The sequence below is a fragment of the Callithrix jacchus genome, chromosome 2 (assembly GCF_049354715.1).
Source record: "Callithrix jacchus isolate 240 chromosome 2, calJac240_pri, whole genome shotgun sequence".
In the NCBI taxonomy this organism is placed as follows: Eukaryota; Metazoa; Chordata; class Mammalia; order Primates; family Cebidae; genus Callithrix; species Callithrix jacchus.
In genome coordinates, this window is record NC_133503.1 from 204,311,117 (window position 1) to 204,331,850 (window position 20,734).

Sequence of the window (20,734 nt, forward strand, 5' to 3'; positions counted from 1 at the left end):
TTTCAGCCATGACAGCAACATGGAATACCTTTATTCAGCACCCGGAATACCCTTCACACATGATCGGCGAGCCTCCCGTGCTCGTCTTCTCATGGAAACGCTCACGTGGACGCTGCGGGACCCCCACGTGTCATGGCTCTAGCGGTGGTGCTGTCTGAACTGCAGCCCACAGTAACCACACGTGCCCGTTTTTGTCTCTTTGTCCTGAAAAAAGTCAAAAGGAATGTCGTGTTTCCACATTCTACTTCAAATCTAGATATCACGCATCGAAAATGTATGTGTAAAACTTAAAACAGACTGTCAGAAACACATAAAAATAGTCAGTACTGAAGTAAGGACAGAGACTGTCAATCTCGCTTCCCCACAACTTCAGTCCCCGGCCTCAGACTCCCACCCGGGCTAGACAGCCATCCCACCGGACCCCCAGGGACGTCGCCATCAGCTGCAGCTATGACCCATGCACCACCCACACCTCACCTTCCTGGGGATGCAGTGGGTGCTGGACAGGACCGTGAGGTGCACCCAGGCGAGGCCCACAGGGCTGGGGCCCAGGAGAGGGCAGCTGGGTGCCCAGTCCTGCCCTAGGCTGCTTGACCGTTTATGCCTGTTACACTGTCCCCTTTCAGGACAGGCACCAAGATAATGACAATTTTTAATGAAAGTCAGCTCTAAGGAAGTTCAAGTCCTGTAAGAGGAACACCAAGCCCAGCAGCTGCCCGAGTCCCTGGGTGCTCTGCGGTGTCCCCGCTCCCTGCACCCCAGGTCCATATCCCAGCTTCAGCCACGGCCTCCCTCTCTGGTCTTGTATATGACACTCATCAACAGGCATAAAGGATTACACGGGGACTGTTACAACATAAGCTGTGTGTCCCCAAAGTCCTAGCCCTGAGGTGACTGCATTTGCAGCTGGGGCCTTTAAAGAGGTGATTAAGGTGAAATGAGGTCATACAAGGGCCCTGATCCCATCAGCCGGGTGTCCTCTGAGGAGAGGACAGACACCCACGAAGGCACAGTCCTGTGAAGACACAGAGAGGAACCCTCATCCGCAAGTCCCGGAGGCCCCACGGAAGAACCAAACGAGTGGCACCATGGCCTTGGACTGCGGCGCCCAGTGCCGTGGGAAACACGTGTCTGTTGTTTCCGGCCCCGGCCTGTGGTGCTGTGCGTGGCAGCCTGAGCTAAGGTGACCAAACCGAGAAGAGCCAGAGAGGACACAGACGCCTGAGTGTCTGAGAAGAGGAAGGTGGACATCAAGGCTGACCCAACGAAACCCGCCGTCCACCGCTTCACAGCTGGAAGGGGTTCTCGGACATGGCGCTGTGGCTAGGCCCTGTACTGCGGGGCCACGAATTGCAAGCAGTGCGAACCCCGTAAGGGCCGCCCCGGGAACAGATAGAGAAGGGGGCGGAAAGAACAGGCACCAGGAGTGAAGGGGAGCGTGAGGAGCAGCAGGCCGCGCTAGCGTGTGTGCAGGTGGCCGGCTACGCACCAAGTTGATGTACACTTTCGGGTGGCCCAGCGCGCCCCCGCCGCCATCGCACGAGATCACCCGAGCCTCCACCTCGCTCACCGGCTGCTCTGCTATCAAATCAATGCCAAAGTTTTCATTCACCTGGAACAAGAAGAAAAACTTACATCAACAAATACCCAAACTTGCTTACTTCACACAGTTCAAGCCCCCACAAACCCATGAACCATCAGCATGGATCTGTGGTGCGTGCTTCACGTAACTATCATCATAGACCTTCATGCCTCACAGGTAGTTAAGTTTAGGGTCTACGACACATTGAGTTTTCACTGGAAAAGTAAGTTCTGCAGGGGGCAGAGCAGCACAGAGGCTTTCCCTCAGTCCCCATCTGACTGGGCACACGCTGGCTGACAGGCGCCTGTGGGCTCTGGCGTGCCCTCCTCTCCCCACCACACTGCCCCATCCCACCCGAGAGCCTTTCCCCACAGGCTCCAGTGTGCGTGTCATAAGAACATTCTCTCACGAGCCTCCATGCAGTCATCCCCCTCAGTAAACGGAATACGGATGGAACATGTTTATCTAAAATGCCGAAACGCCACCCGCACTGCAATCCACGAGACCACCACGTCCCTCCGGCTTTCCCAGTTCTGAACACTGCTCAGGCCATTCCTGTGTCTTCTCCTGTTCGCTGCCACCATACACTGGGGCTCCTCATCCACTGTGTCTTCTACCTGGTCATTTATGACTTGCGGGAAAGACTCTGGTAATTTCACCTCCTGCTTGTGTGCTGATGCTTTTGAGTTACAATCAAAATGGAATGAAAAAGATGTCTCCATACAGCCGTGGGGTGAAGGAGGACACAGGACTGTGGAAATGCCACAGTTGGTAAGCGGACAGAAGACTCCCAGTCACTGGCGTGGGGAAGATGAGGGGTCAGCCTACGCAGTTGCTTTATTTATACAACACCGAAAGGAGAAACCACCGAACAGCTACTACTGTGAGAAGGACATCAGAATGACGGTTAGGCTTTCTTTGAAGTTTTCTAAGTTTGCCTCTGAAATCATGTTTTACATTTTTCAAAGTCATAAAACTAAACTTAAAATGACAAAAAGGAGACAAATGAACCTAAGGAATTCCGAGACAGTAACAGGAACATTTCTAACAAGACACACCTTAAGAATAAAACCACTTCCAAGGGAAATGAAATCACGAGTGAAAGATCGGGACTTTCAGCGTGGGGCAGGAACTAGAGATGTCAGCTCACTGGTCCGGCAGAAAGAAGCCTCATGACCCTGAACTGAGTGTGGAAGGGTCCGTGTAACTCACCCCGCATCTGATGACCACACACACCCCTCCTAGCTCCATCCCCAGGACCACGATGAACCCAGTGGCAATGAGCACCCCCACACGGTGGTCTCTAAACACCCTTTCACAGCAAAGGGAAGGGACTGGGTTGTTTCAAAAATGCCTGATTCTGGGTCCAGGGCAGGAAATGGTACAGGATGAACTGCAGACACTGTACTGTGGCACAAGTCAAGGAAGTTTTAAAGGCAACTAAGGTTTTGTCAAAAGAGGAGTCAACCTGCGGAAACCTGCCACACGGGATGATCTGGGATATGGAAATTGGAAGGACAAGGGGATTGGAACTGCAAAGGACAGAAACACAAAGATGTTTAAAACATAAACATGTTTTAAAAACTGATCAATCACCTTACTAGGCAGTGTGGTTTGCATGTGCTCCCCCAAAGCTCCTGCATTGGAAACTTAATCCTCAATGCAACAGTGTTGAGAGACGGGGCCTTTCGAAGTGCTGAGGTCTCGAGGGCTCTACCTCATGAGGGATTCTGGCTGCCCTCACAGGTAGTGGCTGGGCTCCTGGTGGAAGGATGAGTTCAGTCTGCCTTCATGCACACTCTCCATGCCTTCCACCTTCCACCCTCACCACACAAGGCCTCAACTGTGCACCTCCCAGCCGCCAGACTGTAAGAAACAAATCTCTGTTCTTTATGAATTATCCAGTCTCAGAGGCAATCTGTTATAGCAACACAAAACAGACACGAGCGAATCAACTCATTAAAGGCTAGTAAATAATAAAGAGAAAGAATCAAGCATTTCTTCTGATTTTCCTACAGAAACGTTACCTCAGGACCAAACTTTCTTTTGATATAAGTATTCAACCTAGTAAGACAGATAATATCATCATTTTACAACCCCTCATGAAATCACAGATGTAGGAGATAATGATCAAAGTCTCTTCCTACAACCAGAACCGGTTACGTACTACGTGGCTCCTGATGGAAAAGACAAAACACCGACCCTCAATCTGACCAAACCTCAAGATCCAACCAATTCACAAAACATGCAGAGACAAGAGCAAGTCACCAGCACAGCGGCGACGCGGTGAGACAGGAGCAAGTCACCAGCACGGCGGCGACGCGGTGAGACATGAGCGAGTTCACCAGCACGGCGGCGATGCGGTGAGACAGGAGCAGGTTCACCAGCACGGCGCCGATGCGGTGAGACAGGAGCAGGTTCACCAGCACAGCGGCGACGCGGTGAGACAGGAGCAAGTCACCAGCACGGCGCCGACGCGGTGAGACGGGAGCGAGTTCACCAGCACGGCGGCGACGCGGTGAGACGGGAGCAGGTCACCAGCACGGCGCCGACGCGGTGAGACGGGAGCAGGTTCACCAGCACAGCGCCGATGCGGTGAGACAGGAGCAGGTTCACCAGCACAGCGGCGACGCGGTGAGACAGGAGCAGGTTCACCAGCACAGCGCCGATGCGGTGAGACAGGAGCAGGTTCACCAGCACAGCGGCGACACGGTGAGACAGGAGCAAGTCACCAGCACAGCGGTGACGCGGTGAGACAGGAGCGAGTTCACCAGCACAGCGCCGATGCGGTGAGACAGGAGCAGGTTCACCAGCACAGCGGCGACACGGTGAGACAGGAGCAAGTCACCAGCACAGCGGCGACGCGGTGAGACAGGAGCGAGTTCACCAGCACAGCGCCGATGCGGTGAGACAGGAGCAGGTTCACCAGCACAGCGGCGACGCGGTGAGACAGGAGCAAGTCACCAGCACAGCGGCGACGCGGTGAGACAGGAGCAAGTCACCAGCACAGCGCCGATGCGGTGAGACAGGAGCAGGTTCACCAGCACAGCGCCGATGCGGTGAGACAGGAGCAGGTTCACCAGCACAGCGGCGACACGGTGAGACAGGAGCAAGTCACCAGCACAGCGCCGATGCGGTGAGACAGGAGCAAGTCACCAGCACAGCGCCGATGCGGTGAGACAGGAGCAGGTTCACCAGCACAGCGGCGACACGGTGAGACAGGAGCAAGTCACCAGCACAGCGCCGATGCGGTGAGACAGGAGCAGGTTCACCAGCACAGCGCCGATGCGGTGAGACAGGAGCAGGTTCACCAGCACAGCGGCGACACGGTGAGACAGGAGCAAGTCACCAGCACAGCGCCGATGCGGTGAGACAGGAGCAAGTCACCAGCACAGCGCCGATGCGGTGAGACAGGAGCAGGTTCACCAGCACAGCGGTGACACGGTGAGACAGGAGCAAGTCACCAGCACAGCGGCGACGCGGTGAGACAGGAGCGAGTTCACCAGCACAGCGCCGATGCGGTGAGACAGGAGCAGGTTCACCAGCACAGCGGCGACACGGTGAGACAGGAGCAAGTCACCAGCACAGCGGCGACGCGGTGAGACAGGAGCGAGTTCACCAGCACAGCGCCGATGCGGTGAGACAGGAGCAGGTTCACCAGCACAGCGGCGACGCGGTGAGACAGGAGCAAGTCACCAGCACAGCGGCGACGCGGTGAGACAGGAGCAAGTCACCAGCACAGCGCCGATGCGGTGAGACAGGAGCAGGTTCACCAGCACAGCGCCGATGCGGTGAGACAGGAGCAGGTTCACCAGCACAGCGGCGACACGGTGAGACAGGAGCAAGTCACCAGCACAGCGCCGATGCGGTGAGACAGGAGCAAGTCACCAGCACAGCGCCGATGCGGTGAGACAGGAGCAGGTTCACCAGCACAGCGGCGACGCGGTGAGACAGGAGCGAGTTCACCAGCACAGCGCCGATGCGGTGAGACAGGAGCAGGTTCACCAGCACAGCGGCGACACGGTGAGACAGGAGCAAGTCACCAGCACAGCGGCGACACGGTGAGACAGGAGCAAGTCACCAGCACAGCGCCGATGCGGTGAGACAGGAGCAAGTCACCAGCACAGCGCCGATGCGGTGAGACAGGAGCAGGTTCACCAGCACAGCGGCGACGCGGTGAGACAGGAGCGAGTTCACCAGCACAGCGCCGATGCGGTGAGACAGGAGCAGGTTCACCAGCACAGCGGCGACACGGTGAGACAGGAGCAAGTCACCAGCACAGCGGCGACACGGTGAGACAGGAGCAAGTCACCAGCACAGCGCCGATGCGGTGAGACAGGAGCAAGTCACCAGCACAGCGCCGATGCGGTGAGACAGGAGCAGGTTCACCAGCACAGCGGCGACGCGGTGAGACAGGAGCGAGTTCACCAGCACAGCGCCGATGCGGTGAGACAGGAGCAAGTCACCAGCACAGCGGCGACGCGGTGAGACAGGAGCAAGTCACCAGCACAGCGGCGACGCGGTGAGACAGGAGCAGGTTCACCAGCACGGCGGTGACGCGGTGAGACAGGAGCAAGTCACCAGCACAGCGGCGACGCGGTGAGACAGGAGCAGGTTCACCAGCACGGCGGTGACGCGGTGAGACAGGAGCGAGTTCACCAGCACAGCGCCGATGCGGTGAGACAGGAGCAAGTCACCAGCACAGCGCCGATGCGGTGAGACAGGAGCAAGTCACCAGCACAGCGGCGACGCGGTGAGACAGGAGCAGGTTCACCAGCACGGCGGCGACGCGGTGAGACAGGAGCGAGTTCACCAGCACGGCGGCGACGCGGTGAGGAGGCTCCAGCCGCGGGGACTTGACAGAGGAAAGGACCTGGGCGCTCTCACGAATACATTTTCCAATGAGAAAGAGAGACAGAGCGGGAGGTCCACGGGAACCTAGAGATTAAGAGACTTAAGAGACACCAACAACTGCCATGCAGGAGGCACCTGTGCGCGGAGTCGCACGGTCACGTTTAAAAGCACGCATGACCAAGGACGTTTACACTGCTTAGATATTTAGTTTAAAGGAATTATTGTAACTTTAAGGTGTAATACTGTTGTCATGTTAATATATTTTATTATTTTTTTTACTTCCCTGTAAAATCCAAATGTTAATATCTTTTGACTGTATAATCCTTGAACCACCCCCAGTGCAGCTGAAAATCTGCATAACTTTTGACTCCCCACAACTGAGCTACTCACAGCCTGATGCTGACCAGAGTCTTTACCAATAACAACAACAGTCGACTAACACATATTTTGTATGTTGCAAGTATCAAATATGGAATTCTTAGAATAAAAGTCAGCTGGAGGAACAAAATGCAATTAAGGAAATTGCAAGGAAGAGAAACTACATCGGCTGTCACCAGGTGAAAGTGGATCACCACACAGGTCTTCACCTCACCTTCACATCGAGCAGGCTGACGAGGAGGAAGGGAGGGGTTAGTCCTGCTGTCTCGGGGTAGGGGGTTGGGGGTATGCAGAGGCAAAAGAAAAGCCACTTATTACGTGGACTCACAGTCCAAACCTATGTTGTTCAAGGGTCAACTTATACACAGATGAACTCTGACTCGATAAACATGATGCCAAAGATCCACTTGGAACTTACTAGAGGCTGGTGGGGCCAGGTGGAGGCAGAGCAGAGCGCAAGTCAGACTGGCCATTCTGACACCTCTCTTGGTTGACAAACTGACTACCTGGGTACATGCGAAAGGGAAGCCTTAGACCACCCCTCCACTTCATAGCTTATGCTTTTTAAAAAAGCAATAAAATGTCCTGGCTTGGCAAGTAATGTATTTTATGATGCTCATAATGGCAATTGTGGGAACCCAGAAAGGGGACATGCCATGATTTCCTCTGACTCTGTAATGAGCCAGCCCCTGTCAGCTGCCCCTGGGAATAATCAGTGAGTAAGTGCCAGGAAGACAAGGCACAAAGCACCAGGAAGCCACGGGAAGTGGAGCGCTGGTGTCTGTGCACGTACAGGGAAGGAACCCAACTCTACACCCCAGCAGGCCCTGAGGTTCGGACGGAGGTCTACCAGCATGTCCCCTCCTGGACGGCCAGCTCCACCGAGCATGACACAACCCTCCCTCTGCCTCCACCGCTGCTCGGGGTTCCCCAGCTTCACAGCACAGCCTGGAACCTTGCATTTCTCCTACAGTCCCGGCCTCAGAGTGGGCTCCTCACCAAGTCACCCACTTCTGGAGGCCAGAGACTCATTCAACACCACACACAGTCACAGAGAACACACAGTGGAGGAGGCAGGCGCCACTGTTTCCCTTACAGATACATTTTGGAAAGGTTTATTTTTCAAGAAGTTCTGTCAGTTACAGATGACCATTCTGTAAAGTTTTCCTTGAAGATCGATTTCCAGAAACACAGAAGGAAGCTAGTGGAAAATGAAGCCACATTAAAGCAGGAGCCCTGAGCGGGGCGGTGCTGCCAGGTTGTTTCACACACTCCTGCGACACAGGTCTCTGCTGCCAGCCCGGCAGCTCGCCTCATACCAGAGCCTCACAGCAGCCTCTGAAGTGAGCGATGTTCTGCTCACCCCTGCCACAGGCGAGGCAGCTAACCATACAAATGAAGCCTCATCGTGTAAATAATGTGGTGTCTGCCTAAGTGACAAACTGCCAGGCCCTGATCGTGACAGAGAGACCGGCCACCTCCCCGCAGGGAGGGCAGCTGACGCCTCGACACTGGTGACTGACGTGGGCTGCCCTCCCGTCATTTAGCGTGCGCAGCTCAAGGGTGACCCTGACGGCCCATCATGAGCAAATGTCTGGCTCCAGGAGCTCGGCGCAGCCGCAGGAATACAAAGAACCAGCAGCGAACACACCCAGCCACAACTAAGAGCCTCGCTCCAGGTTCAAACCCAAGGCTCCATCTCACTGGATGCTCTAGGTTCTCAAGACTCCATTCTCACCGGCTTTCACCTGGGGAAAGGTAAGAAAGACTGAGGAGCACTGCTGCATTTCACAAGGGAATCCCGGGAGAACTGCCACGGCAGCCTGCACGCCATCTCTCGTTAAGCACGTGGCGCACCATACAGTGAACTGTCCAACCACTGTAAAGCGTCCTCTGCACACCACACAGTGAACTGTCCAACCACTGTAAAGCGTCCTCTGCACACCACACAGTGAACTGTCCAACCACTGTAAAACGTCCTCTGCACACCACACAGTGAACTGTCCAACCACTGTAAAGCATCCTCTGCACACCACACAGTGAACTGTCCAACCACTGTAAAGCGTCCTCTGCACACCACACAGTGAACTGTCCGACCACTGTAAAGCGTCCTCTGCACACCACACAGTGAACTGTCCAACCACTGTAAAGCGTCCTCTGCACACCACACAGTGAACTGTCCAACCACTGTAAAGCGTCCTCTGCACACCACACAGTGAACTGTCCGACCACTGTAAAGCGTCCTCTGCACACCACACAGTGAACTGTCCAACCACTGTAAAACGCGTCCTCTGCACACCTCACAGTGAACTGTCCAACCACTGTAAAACGTCCTCTGCACACCTCACAGTGAACTGTCCAACCACTGTAAAGCGTCCTCTGCACACCACACAGTGAACTGTCCAACCACTGTAAAGCATCCTCTGCACACCACACAGTGAACTGTCCAACCACTGTAAAGCGTCCTCTGCACACCACACAGTGAACTGTCCGACCACTGTAAAGCGTCCTCTGCACACCACACAGTGAACTGTCCAACCACTGTAAAACGCGTCCTCTGCACACCTCACAGTGAACTGTCCGACCACTGTAAAACGTCCTCTGCACACCTCACAGTGAACTGTCCAACCACTGTAAAGCGTCCTCTGCACACCACACAGTGAACTGTCCGACCACTGTAAAGTGTCCTCTGCACACCTCACAGTGAACTGTCCAACCACTGTAAAGCGTCCTCTGCACACCACACAGTGAACTGTCCGACCACTGTAAAACGTCCTCTGCACACCTCACAGTGAACTGTCCAACCACTGTAAAGCGTCCTCTGCACACCACACAGTGAACTGTCCGACCACTGTAAAGCGTCCTCTGCACACCTCACAGTGAACTGTCCGACCAATGTAAAGCGTCCTCTGCACACCACACAGTGAACTGTCCGACCACTGTAAAGCGTCCTCTGCACACCACACAGTGAACTGTCCGACCACTGTAAAGCGCGTCCTCTGCACACCACACAGTGAACTGTCCAACCACTGTAAAGCGTCCTCTGCACACCACACAGTGAACTGTCCGACCACTGTAAAGCGTCCTCTGCACACCACACAGTGAACTGTCCGACCACTGTAAAGCGTCCTCTGCACACCACACAGTGAACTGTCCAACCACTGTAAAACGCGTCCTCTGCACACCACACAGTGAACTGTCCGACCACTGTAAAGCGTCCTCTGCACACCACACAGTGAACTGTCCAACCACTGTAAAACGTCCTCTGCACACCACACAGTGAACTGTCCGACCACTGTAAAACGTCCTCTGCACACCTCACAGTGAACTGTCCGACCACTGTAAAGCGTCCTCTGCACACCTCACAGTGAACTGTCCAACCACTGTAAAGCGTCCTCTGCACACCACACAGTGAACTGTCCAACCACTGTAAAGTGTCCTCTGCACACCTCACAGTGAACTGTCCAACCACTGTAAAGCGTCCTCTGCACACCACACAGTGAACTGTGCAACCACTGTAAAACGTCCTCTGCACACCACAGTGAACTGTCCAACCACTGTAAAGCGTCCTCTGCACACCACACAGTGAACTGTCCAACCACTGTAAAGCGCGTCCTCTGCACACCACACAGTGAACTGTCCGACCACTGTAAAACGTCCTCTGCACACCTCACAGTGAACTGTCCAACCACTGTAAAGCGTCCTCTGCACACCACACAGTGAACTGTCCAACCACTGTAAAGTGTCCTCTGCACACCACACAGTGAACTGTCCAACCACTGTAAAGCGCGTCCTCTGCACACCTCACAGTGAACTGTCCAACCACTGTAAAGCGTCCTCTGCACACCACACAGTGAACTGTCCAACCACTGTAAAGCGCGTCCTCTGCACACCACACAGTGAACTGTCCAACCACTGTAAAACGTCCTCTGCACACCACACAGTGAACTGTCCGACCACTGTAAAGTGTCCTCTGCACACCACACAGTGAACTGTCCGACCACTGTAAAGCGTCCTCTGCACACCACACAGTGAACTGTCCAACCACTGTAAAGCGCGTCCTCTGCACACCACACAGTGAACTGTCCGACCACTGTAAAACGTCCTCTGCACACCTCACAGTGAACTGTCCAACCACTGTAAAGCGTCCTCTGCACACCACACAGTGAACTGTCCAACCACTGTAAAACGCGTCCTCTGCACGTCACTCATGTAAAAAGAGGAAACTCTCTTTCCAGTGACCTCTTGATAATCAACTGACTGGGCATAAAAACATTTAGGTTTAAATCTTTAGGAGTGAAAGTCCTATTATATCAAACTCGGATTATAATTATTAAAGATAAAATATAAAATATATGATTCTGTGACACAGCATCCAAACCAATGCAAAAGGGAAATAATCACCCAGCTGAATTAACGATGTTCTGCAGAATACCCACCCCATGAATGCAAACTTATAGATTTAGAACACTGGACGTTTTTAACATTAATGCCAATAACTATATTTAGCTAAACATACATGTGTATATATGTCCATGTAAGTATATAATTCTTAAATCACAGGAAAAACCAAAGTTTTCGTTCAAATTAATTTTTAAACTAAGTACTTCATAGAAAACGCTCTAAAACCACCATTTTGAGCTGTCTGTACATGTTCAAACTTGCTTGAGGACGGTGGAGTCCAGTGACTAATCTTGCCAATGCCTCGGAAGAGAAAGAATCACCAGACACAAAGACACAATGGAGAAGCAAAGAGGAAGCCCCGGAGCCGGGTGAGGGAGAAGACGAAGGCCCCTCTTGCCGGTTCACCCACGAAGCCACCAGCAGGTGAACGTGGGGCTCATGAGTTCATAGTTGCAGTTATTTTCCTCTGGGTCCTGGGATAAATAAACATCACTTTATAACCATTATTTCTGACAGCCCAAGGCTTTCTAAAGGAAGCAAAGACGCACGGTTCTTATGAATCCAAAAGATTTCTTTTCAAATCCGACTGCCGTTGCCCCACTGTAAAGATGGCATATTTGGGAGGGAAGTTGGGAGGAGGAGCACAGAGGAGCAGAAGCCACAGAAGAGCTCTGGAGAGCAGCCCCGGTGCACACCAAAATGCCTGCGCCTCAAACCCTCCCTAAAGGACGCCCAGGCTGCTTCAAGACAAGAGACAGGCTCAGGCAAACCTCCCCCTTAAACCCTCCAAAGATGGGCCTGAACACAGCACAGAGCTCTGCCTGTGTCACCAGCCAGATATCTGCAAAGGAGAAGGGTGGAATTCAATCTTCCTCTCGCCTGTGTGACCTTCTTAGCCACTGCCATCCGGCTGGGAGCCTCACCCTAGCCCTCATCCCTGATTCCCAGTCCTTCCTCCCACCTGGGGCTCCAGCGGCACCAGAGGGTCAGTGCACCCACCACACGGGAACTTTGACAGCTTCCTCCTGGTGACGCCACCTATTCCCCTGGCCCCGGTCCTACGAATAGTGGCTGCTTCTTGCAGCTGCAGACCCCTGGGTGCCTCCGCACTCCGTCTCAGCTCTTGCAGACCCCTGGGTGCCTCCGCACTCCGTCTCAGCTCTTGCAGACCCCTGGGTGCCTCCGCACTCCGTCTCAGCTCTTGCAGACCCCTGGGTACCTCCACACTCCGTCTCAGCTCTTGCAGACCCCTGGGTGCCTCCGCACTCCATCTCAGCTCTTGCAGCTGCAGACCCCTGGTCACCTCAGCACTCCCTCTCAGCTCTCTGGCATTCCTCCTGCAGCCAGCAGTGTGCACGTATAAGGGCCAACATGGTTTGGGTGGTGTCGTGTTGGCCTCAAGAGACTGCTCAGTGTGGGTGAAAGATGTCACAAGTCTTCACTGCTGATCCGAGGTGTGCTATAGTCCTGGGTGATAACACGAGTTACCACTGCGGGTGTGCAGAGCCTCCCGAGGTGCCACGTGGGCCCAGCCTCAGGCTCACTCGCTTCCCCACCTGAGGGGACCCTGCCCTGCCAGCCTCCTGGGAGAAACAAGAATGAGTGATGCCAGCCACGGAAAGAACCTCTGGTCGATTCCCTGCATGGGCCTAAAGCCACTCCCCCCCAAGTTTTTGTTTATAAACTGCAGTAAATACACGTAAAATAGATGTGCCACCTTTAGCATTTCTAAGGGCATTGTGTGTATCACATTACCGCGCAGCCACCACCACCACCACACACATCTCCAGAACCTTCCACCTCCTAAACTGAATCCCTGTCACCATTCAACCCTACCTCCAAATTCGCCCCGCCCCTGGCAACCACCAGCTACTGTTACCTCTAAGAGCTGATTCTTTTGGTCCCTCACATAAGAGGAATCATGTGGGACGCGTCCATGACTGGCTCATTTCACTGAGGGCAACGTCCTCCAGGTTCATCCATGTTGTGGCGTGTCCAGTGTTCTTCCTGCTTAAGGCATAACAATATTCCACTGTCTATGGACAGATCACATTCTGCTTATCCGTTCAGCTGACAACGGACCCCCGGGCTGCTTCCAGGTTTTAGTTATAGTGAACAATGCTGGGATGAACCCACGTGGACCCCAGACCCTGCTTTCAATTCTTTTGGGCACACACTCAGAAGTGGACCCGCTGGACTGGATGGAAGTCCTAGGTTCAGCTGTCTGAGGAGCCCACAGGCTGTTTTCCTTCGTGGCTGCGTCATTTTACATTCCCAGCAGCAAGGCACAAAGTTCCAATTTCTTCACATCGTCACCCACGCGTGTTCTGTTTTGAGGATCTGAAGACACTGAAAACTACCTGGTTTTCCTCTCTCTCAAGCAGTACTCAATTATTTCCATTAATGAAATCTGCACAGACTCTTCTCAGAAGGATCAGACTTCACATCATCACAACAAAACAGTATGCCAACCAAGTAGACACGAGCACCGTGGGCAGCTGCTCCTAAACCCGGAGGCACCACGCACCTTAGAGCCTGCTACCGAGGAAGAGAGCCAGGCAGGTGAGATCACGGACACAAACGGGCTCACCCTACCAGCCAGGTATCAAAGAAAACGTCCAGAATCTTGCTCTGCCCTGAACGCCCAGCTGTGGGCTGTGCAGGTGGGGGAGTGACTCAGCACTGCCGAACACCTGGAGAGAGAATCTGTCCCACTGGCAGGCAGACGAAGGCACAGGCTAAAGCCCCAGCTGTTTGGTGATTCTGAAACACGGCGGGGAGAGGGCTGCACAGAGCTGCATGCAAGGGATCCCAGTCTCCTGATGTTCTGGGTTTGCTGCCTAATGCCTTTTCAAAATATGAAAGAAAAAACCTTGTGTATGGACACAAACATTTGAATTCAGCATTTAATTCCTCATCTACAGGGACTCAATGCCCACGTACTGACGGTAAGTCACTAAAGCACACAGCCCTCATAAACCCATCAGCACAGGAGTCTGAATCCAGATGCGCCCAGGCAGGGCAGCTCCAGCTTCTGACCAAATAAGTGGATGGCATCATCAAGTACCCGGCTACGAGGCTGCTGTGTCAGCATTATCACTACTGCACCCGGCTACGAGGCTGCTGTGTCACCATTATCACTACTACACCCGGCTACGAGGCTGCTGTGTCACCATTATCACTACTACACCCGGCTACGAGGCTGCTGTGTCACCATTATCACTACTGCACCCGGCTATGAGGCTGCCGTGTCACCATTATCACTACTGCACCCGGCTACGAGGCTGCTGTGTCACCATTATCACTACTACACCCAGCTACGAGGCTGCTGTGTCACCATTATCACTACTACACCCGGCTACGAGGCTGCTGTGTCACCATTATCACTACTGCACCCGGCTACGAGGCTGCTGTATTGCATTATCACTACTACACCCGGCTACGAGGCTGCTGTGTCACCATTATCACTACTACACCCGGCTACGAGGCTGCTGTGTCACCATTATCACTACTACACCCGGCTACGAGGCTGCTGTGTCACCATTATCACTACTGCACCCGGCTACGAGGCTGCTGTATCACTATGATCACTACTACACCCGGCTACGAGGCTGCTGTGTCACCATTATCACTACTGCACCCGGCTACGAGGCTGCTGTGTCACCATTATCACTACTACACCCGGCTACGAGGCTGCTGTATCACTATGATCACTACTACACCCGGCTACGAGGCTGCTGTGTCACCATTATCACTACTACACCCGGCTACGAGGCTGCTGTGTCACCATTATCACTACTACACCCGGCTACGAGGCTGCTGTGTCACTATGATCACTACTACACCCGGCTACGAGGCTGCTGTATTGCATTATCACTACTGCGTCACCACTGCGCCTGGCTGCGGGGCGGCTGCATCGCCATTGTCACTGCTACACCTGGCTACGGGGCTACTGTATCACTGTTGTCACTACTGCACCTGGCTACAAGGCGGCTGTATTGCATTATCACTACCGCGTCACCGTTGCACCTGGCTGCGGGGCGGCTGCACTGCTATTGTCACGTGGCGCCTGGCTGTGGGGCTGCTGCATCACTATCATCACTACTACACCTGACTGTAGACCGCACCCAATCACCTCTTCTATTACAGGACAGGTCACACCTGCTTTTAATTTTATATGTATGACTATCAAGCAATGAAGATAGATACCTGGTCACCTCCAAGTCCATTCCAGCCCTCCACCTCACTCGTGTGACCCAGGGTGCTACCTACTGCAGGACTGTGTGAGGCCTGACTTCTGGTCCCTTCCTTCAGGGTTGGGGTGGGTGGCACATTCTCCAGCCAGGCCTGGGGGCCATGGCTTCCTTTGCAGGCACCCCTGGTCAAAACTGGGCAGGAGCCACAGAGAGATACTTTCCACTGTTTCCTGCAAGGACCAGTTCAATTATCCAGCTTCCTGCTATCCTTATTCTTTTTTTTTTTTTTTTTTTTTAAGAAGGGAAAAAAAAGAAAAAGACGGAAAAAGGAATATTACTTCATTCCTAAAATGGGTTTCAATAATGGCCGATCAATATTTTGAGTGTTTAAAGTGGTTAATGCATATTTTATGTGTTTAAAATGGAGACCTCTATTGTGTTCATTTGTTCTGGCTCTGAGTTCAAGTCCTGGATATCATTATCAATTTGTTGTCTCATTGACTCTAAATCTCTTTATGTGTCTTATGTATCTGGGTGTTAAGATCTCTTATTGTTGCATTAATCCTTTTACCCTTGCATCCTTGTAGCTTTGAAATCTATTTTATTAAATGTGAGAATTGCAACTCCTGCTTTTTATTTATTTATTTTTGCTCTTCATTTGGTTGGTGAGTTTTTTTTCCATCCCCTTGTTTTGAGTCTTTGTATATCTTTAGATACACAAATATGGGACTATGTGAAAAGACCTAATATACGCTTGATTGGTGTACCTGAATGTGACGGAGAGAATGAAGTCAAGCTGGAAAATACTCTCCAGGACATTATCCAGGAAAATTTTCCTAATTTAGCAAAGCAGGACACTATTCAACCCCAGGCAATACAGAGAACACCACAAAGATATTCCTCAAGTAGACCAACCCCAAGGCACATAATCGTTAGATTCACCAAGATCGAAACGAAGGAGAAAATATTAAGGGCAGCCAGAGAGAAAGATCAAGTTACCTATAAAGGTAAGCCTATTAGGCTTACAGCAGATCTCTCAACGGAAACCCTACAAGCTAGAAGAGAGTGGGGGCCAATATTCAATATACTTAAAGAACAAAACTTTCAGCCCAGAATTTCATATCCTGCCAATTTAAGCTTTACATTTGAAGGAAAAATAAAATCTTTTAGGAACAAGCAAGTACTCAGAGATTTTATTACCACCAGGCCTGCTTTACAAGAACTTCTAAAAGAAGCATTATACACAGAAAGGAACAACCAGTATGATCCTTTCTAAAAATACACCAAAAAGTAAAGAGCATTAACATAAAGAAGAATTTTTATCAACAAAAGGACAAAATAGCCAGTTAATATCAAATGGCAGCAACCCTAAAGTTAAATCAACCAAATCTCCCAATCAAAAGATACAGACAAAATCCAACGGTATATCCAAAGATATACATAGACTCAAAATAAAGAGTTGGAAAAAAAAAACGTACCAACCAAATGGAGAGCAAAAATAAATAAATAAAAAGCAGGAGTTGCAATTTTCACATTTGACAAAATAGATTTCAAAGCTACAAGGATACAAGGGTAAAAGGATTAATGTAACAATAAGAGATCTTAATACCCAGATACATAAGACACATAGTGAGATTTAGATTCAACGAGACAACAAATTGATAACGATATCCAGGATTTGAACTCAGAGCCAGAACAAATAAACACAATAGAGGTCTCCATTTTAAACACATAAAATATGCATTAACCACTTTAAACACTCAAAATATTGATCGGCCATTATTGAAACCCATTTTAGGAATGAAGTAATATTCCTTTTTCCCTCTTTTTCTTTTTTTCCCCTTCTTTTTCTCTTGTCTTGAGAGGTTCAGAATAGTAAGCCAAGTTAACATAATATAATGTAAGTCAAATGGCATAAAATATAAGATTAGCTCATTACACTTAAAAGGAAAGTTGCAAATATCCTACATTTCCCTCTCATAAAAAAAAAAAAAAAAAAAAAAAGAAAGTGACACAGCCGGAATCTGAATCAGATCTGACCCTGAGGAATCCAAGCACCCCACAGCTGGGCTTTAGGGTAAATGGTAGTTTAAAAACAGACCGATTTCAGGCCTAGGCGGGTGGATCACGAGGTCAAGAGATCGAGACCATCCTGGCCAAAATGGTGAAACCCTGTCTCTACTAAAAAAAAAAAAAAAAAAAGATATATCGTTAGATTTTGTGGATAATATATATTTTGTGTGTTTAAAATGGAGAGCTCTATTGAGTTTATTTGTTCTGGATCTTAGTTCCAGTCCCGGATATCGTTATCAATTTTCTGTCTCGTTGAATGTAAATCTCATTATGGGTCTTATGTATCTGGGTGTTAAGATCTCTTATTATTACATTAATCCTTTTACCCTTGTATCCTTGTAGCTTTGAAATCTATTTTGTCAAATGTGAAAATTGCAACTCCTGCTTTTTATTTATTTATTTTTGCTCTCCATTTGGTTGGTACATTTTTTTTTCCAACCCTTTATTTTGAGTCTATGTATATCTTTGGATATACCGTTAGATTTTGTCTGTATCTTTTAATTGGGAGATTTGGTCAATTTAAATTTAGGGTTGCTGCCATTTGATATTAACTGGCTATTTTGTCCTTTCGTTGATGAAAATTCTTCTTTATGTTAATGCTCTTTACTTTTTGGTGTATTTTTAGAAAGGGTCATACTGGTTGTTCCTTTCTGTGTATAATGCTTCTTTTAGAAGTTCTTGTAAAGCAGGCCTGGTGGTAATAAAATCTCTGAGTACTTGCTTGTTCCTGAAAGATTTTATTTTTCCTTCAAATGTAAAGCTTAAATTGGCAGGATATGATATTCTGGGATGAAAGTTCTGTTGATTAAGTATATTGAATATTGGCCCCCACTCTCTTCTAGCTTGTAGGGTTTCCGTTGAGAGATCTGCTGTAAGCCTAACAGGCTTACCTTTATGGGTAATTTGATCTTTCTCTCTGGCTGCCCTTAATATTTTCTCCTTCGTTTCGATCTTGGTGAATCTAACGATTATGTGCCTTGGGGTTGGTCTTCTTGAGGAATATCTTTGTGGTGTTCTCTGTATTGCCTGGGGTTGAATAGTGTCCTGCTTTGCTAAATTAGGAAAATTTTCCTGGATAATGTCCTGGAGAGTATTTTCCAGCTTGACTTCATTCTCTCCGTCACATTCAGGTACACCAATCAAGCGTATATTAGGTCTTTTCACATAGTCCCATATTTCTTGGAGACTTTGCTCATTCCTTTTTATCCTTTTTTCTCTATTCTTGTCTTGTTGTTTTGTTTTATTAAGTTGATCTTCGGCCTCTGATACCCTTTCTTCTGCTTGATCCATTCGGCTGTTTAAGCTTGTACATATTTCACTAAGTTCTCGTGTTGTATTTTTCAACTCCATAAGTTCATTTGTATTCCTCTCTATATTGTCTATTCTTTTCAACATTTCATCGAACCTTTTTTCCAAGTTCTTAGTTTCTTTACATTGGGTTAGAACAAGTTCCTTTAACTCCCAGAAGTTTCTTATCATCCACCTTTTAAAGCCAACTTCAGATAATGGAACACAGTCCTTTTCCATCAGGGCTTGTTCCATTACTGATGAGTCCTTTTCCATCAGGGCTTGTTCGGTTGCTGATGAGTCCTTTTCCATCAGGGCTTGTTCTGTTGCTGATGAGTCCTTTTCCATCAGGGCTTGTTCTGTTGCTGATGGGTTCTGATTTTGAGTATACTCGGCCTTCTTAGTCTGTTTTTTTCCCTTCATTGTAGATGAACCTCCTTTCTAATTAGTTTTCTGAGTCGACGTCCGACTTATTGATTCCCAGTGCTGGGATCCGAGCAACCCACTGTGGCGGCCTAAATAGCAGCGATAAGACTGATGGTGCTCTTCTGCCCGGGAATCTCTGGTCTGGCTTCCCTCTTGAGTCCGCAACAAGCGGCTCTGACTTCCCGGAGCTCCAAACTCCGGTCAGTAGGGGAAGCAGTCCCGTTGGCTCTGCATGAAGAGCTGCTGCGCCTAGACAGCAAAACCGCTGCGGCGGCCACAAGAGTCGCGCTGGCGACCCGTGGGGCTCCTCCACTGGGAATCGGCTGATAGGTGAGTGACGAAAATTTTTCTAAAAGTGTGGCATCGTCTCGTTCTCTGGGCTTTCACTGGGAGCTACAGTCCTGAGCTGTTAGTGGTCGGCCATCTTGGATCAATCTCTTCCCCTGCTATCCTTATTCTACAAGTGAAGTTTAGTTTCAGTTTATTTTTTTCTGTTTTTTTTTTTTTTTTGGAGATAGGGCATTGCTCTGCTTCCCAGGCTGGGGTACAGTGGCATGATCTCGGCTCCCTGCAGCCCTAACCTCCCAGACTCAATGATCCTTCCACCTCAGCCTCCCACGTAGTTCAGACTACAGGCATGTGCCAGCATGCTGGGCTCATTTTTATATTTTCTGTAGACACAGGGTTTCACTATGTTGCTCAGGCTGGTCTTGAACAACTGGGCTCAAGCAATCACCCCACCTAGGCCTCCCAAAGTGCTGGGAAGACAGGCATGAGCCTATTGTGCCTGGCCCAGTTTATTTTTTAAAGTATTACCTGACAAAACTAGAGGGACAGTGAGATCGGGGCTGCCAGGTGTTAAGAGGGATGAACAGGTAGAGCACAGAGGATTTTCCGGGCAGTGAACTCTGTACAACACTGTCATGGTGGACACATCATCACACATCTGCCCAAACCCGAGAATATACAACATAAGGAGTGAACCTTTGGACTTGAGTTAATCATAATGTATCAGTAACAACTCATCAGCTGTGATACAGGCAACACACAAATGAGAGATGGGGTGAACAGCAGAACCTGAGGGGAGGGCGGTGCTGTGAAAACTCTACTTTCTTCAGTTTTTCGGGAAATCTAAAAGTGTTCCAAAATAATTAAGTCTCTCAGAAGCCAAAAAACTACTATTAAAAATAGTACTAAACACAATTTGTGCTGAAAGGAGAGCTTGGCGGATGCCCACTCATGTCATAAACACGCCACGAACCTCCAAGGTGTGATGCCAAGGCGTGCCCTGGACACTCGAGATGCTGAATCGGGGGAAGGCACTGGAGAGGCTGGGCTGGCTGGAGCACTGAGGTCACAGCCAGGACAGCCTGGGTGAGCTGCCGTCACAGGCACGACTACCACAGTCCCCTGCACCCACCCTTACTGGCTTCACCAATCCTGATTCCGTTTGGTTTCTTTTAAGTTGTATCTATGCTACCCTGTGGTACGCCAACCAGAAATCAGAAGCTACACAAAGAATGTTCAGCAGAGA

General features: G+C 50.3%; 1 protein-coding gene across 2 annotated transcripts in view; it reads right to left on the reverse strand.

Annotated features, from left to right (window-relative positions):
- The window catches only part of NDUFS6 (NADH:ubiquinone oxidoreductase subunit S6), a 23,476-nt gene continuing 2,742 nt past the window's right edge, over nucleotides 1-20,734 (reverse strand). The window contains exons 3-4 of one of the 2 annotated variants that reach the window (XM_017970007.4): nucleotides 1,490-1,612; nucleotides 1-204 (exon numbers count right to left, since the gene is read on the reverse strand). In XM_017970007.4, the coding sequence (XP_017825496.2) occupies nucleotides 139-204; nucleotides 1,490-1,612 (189 nt within the window). In that variant the 3' untranslated portion in view covers nucleotides 1-138. Of the gene's footprint in view, nucleotides 205-1,489; nucleotides 1,613-5,723; nucleotides 6,521-20,734 lie in introns of those variants that run through there. The other variant, XM_078365945.1, reaches the window with a different exon arrangement.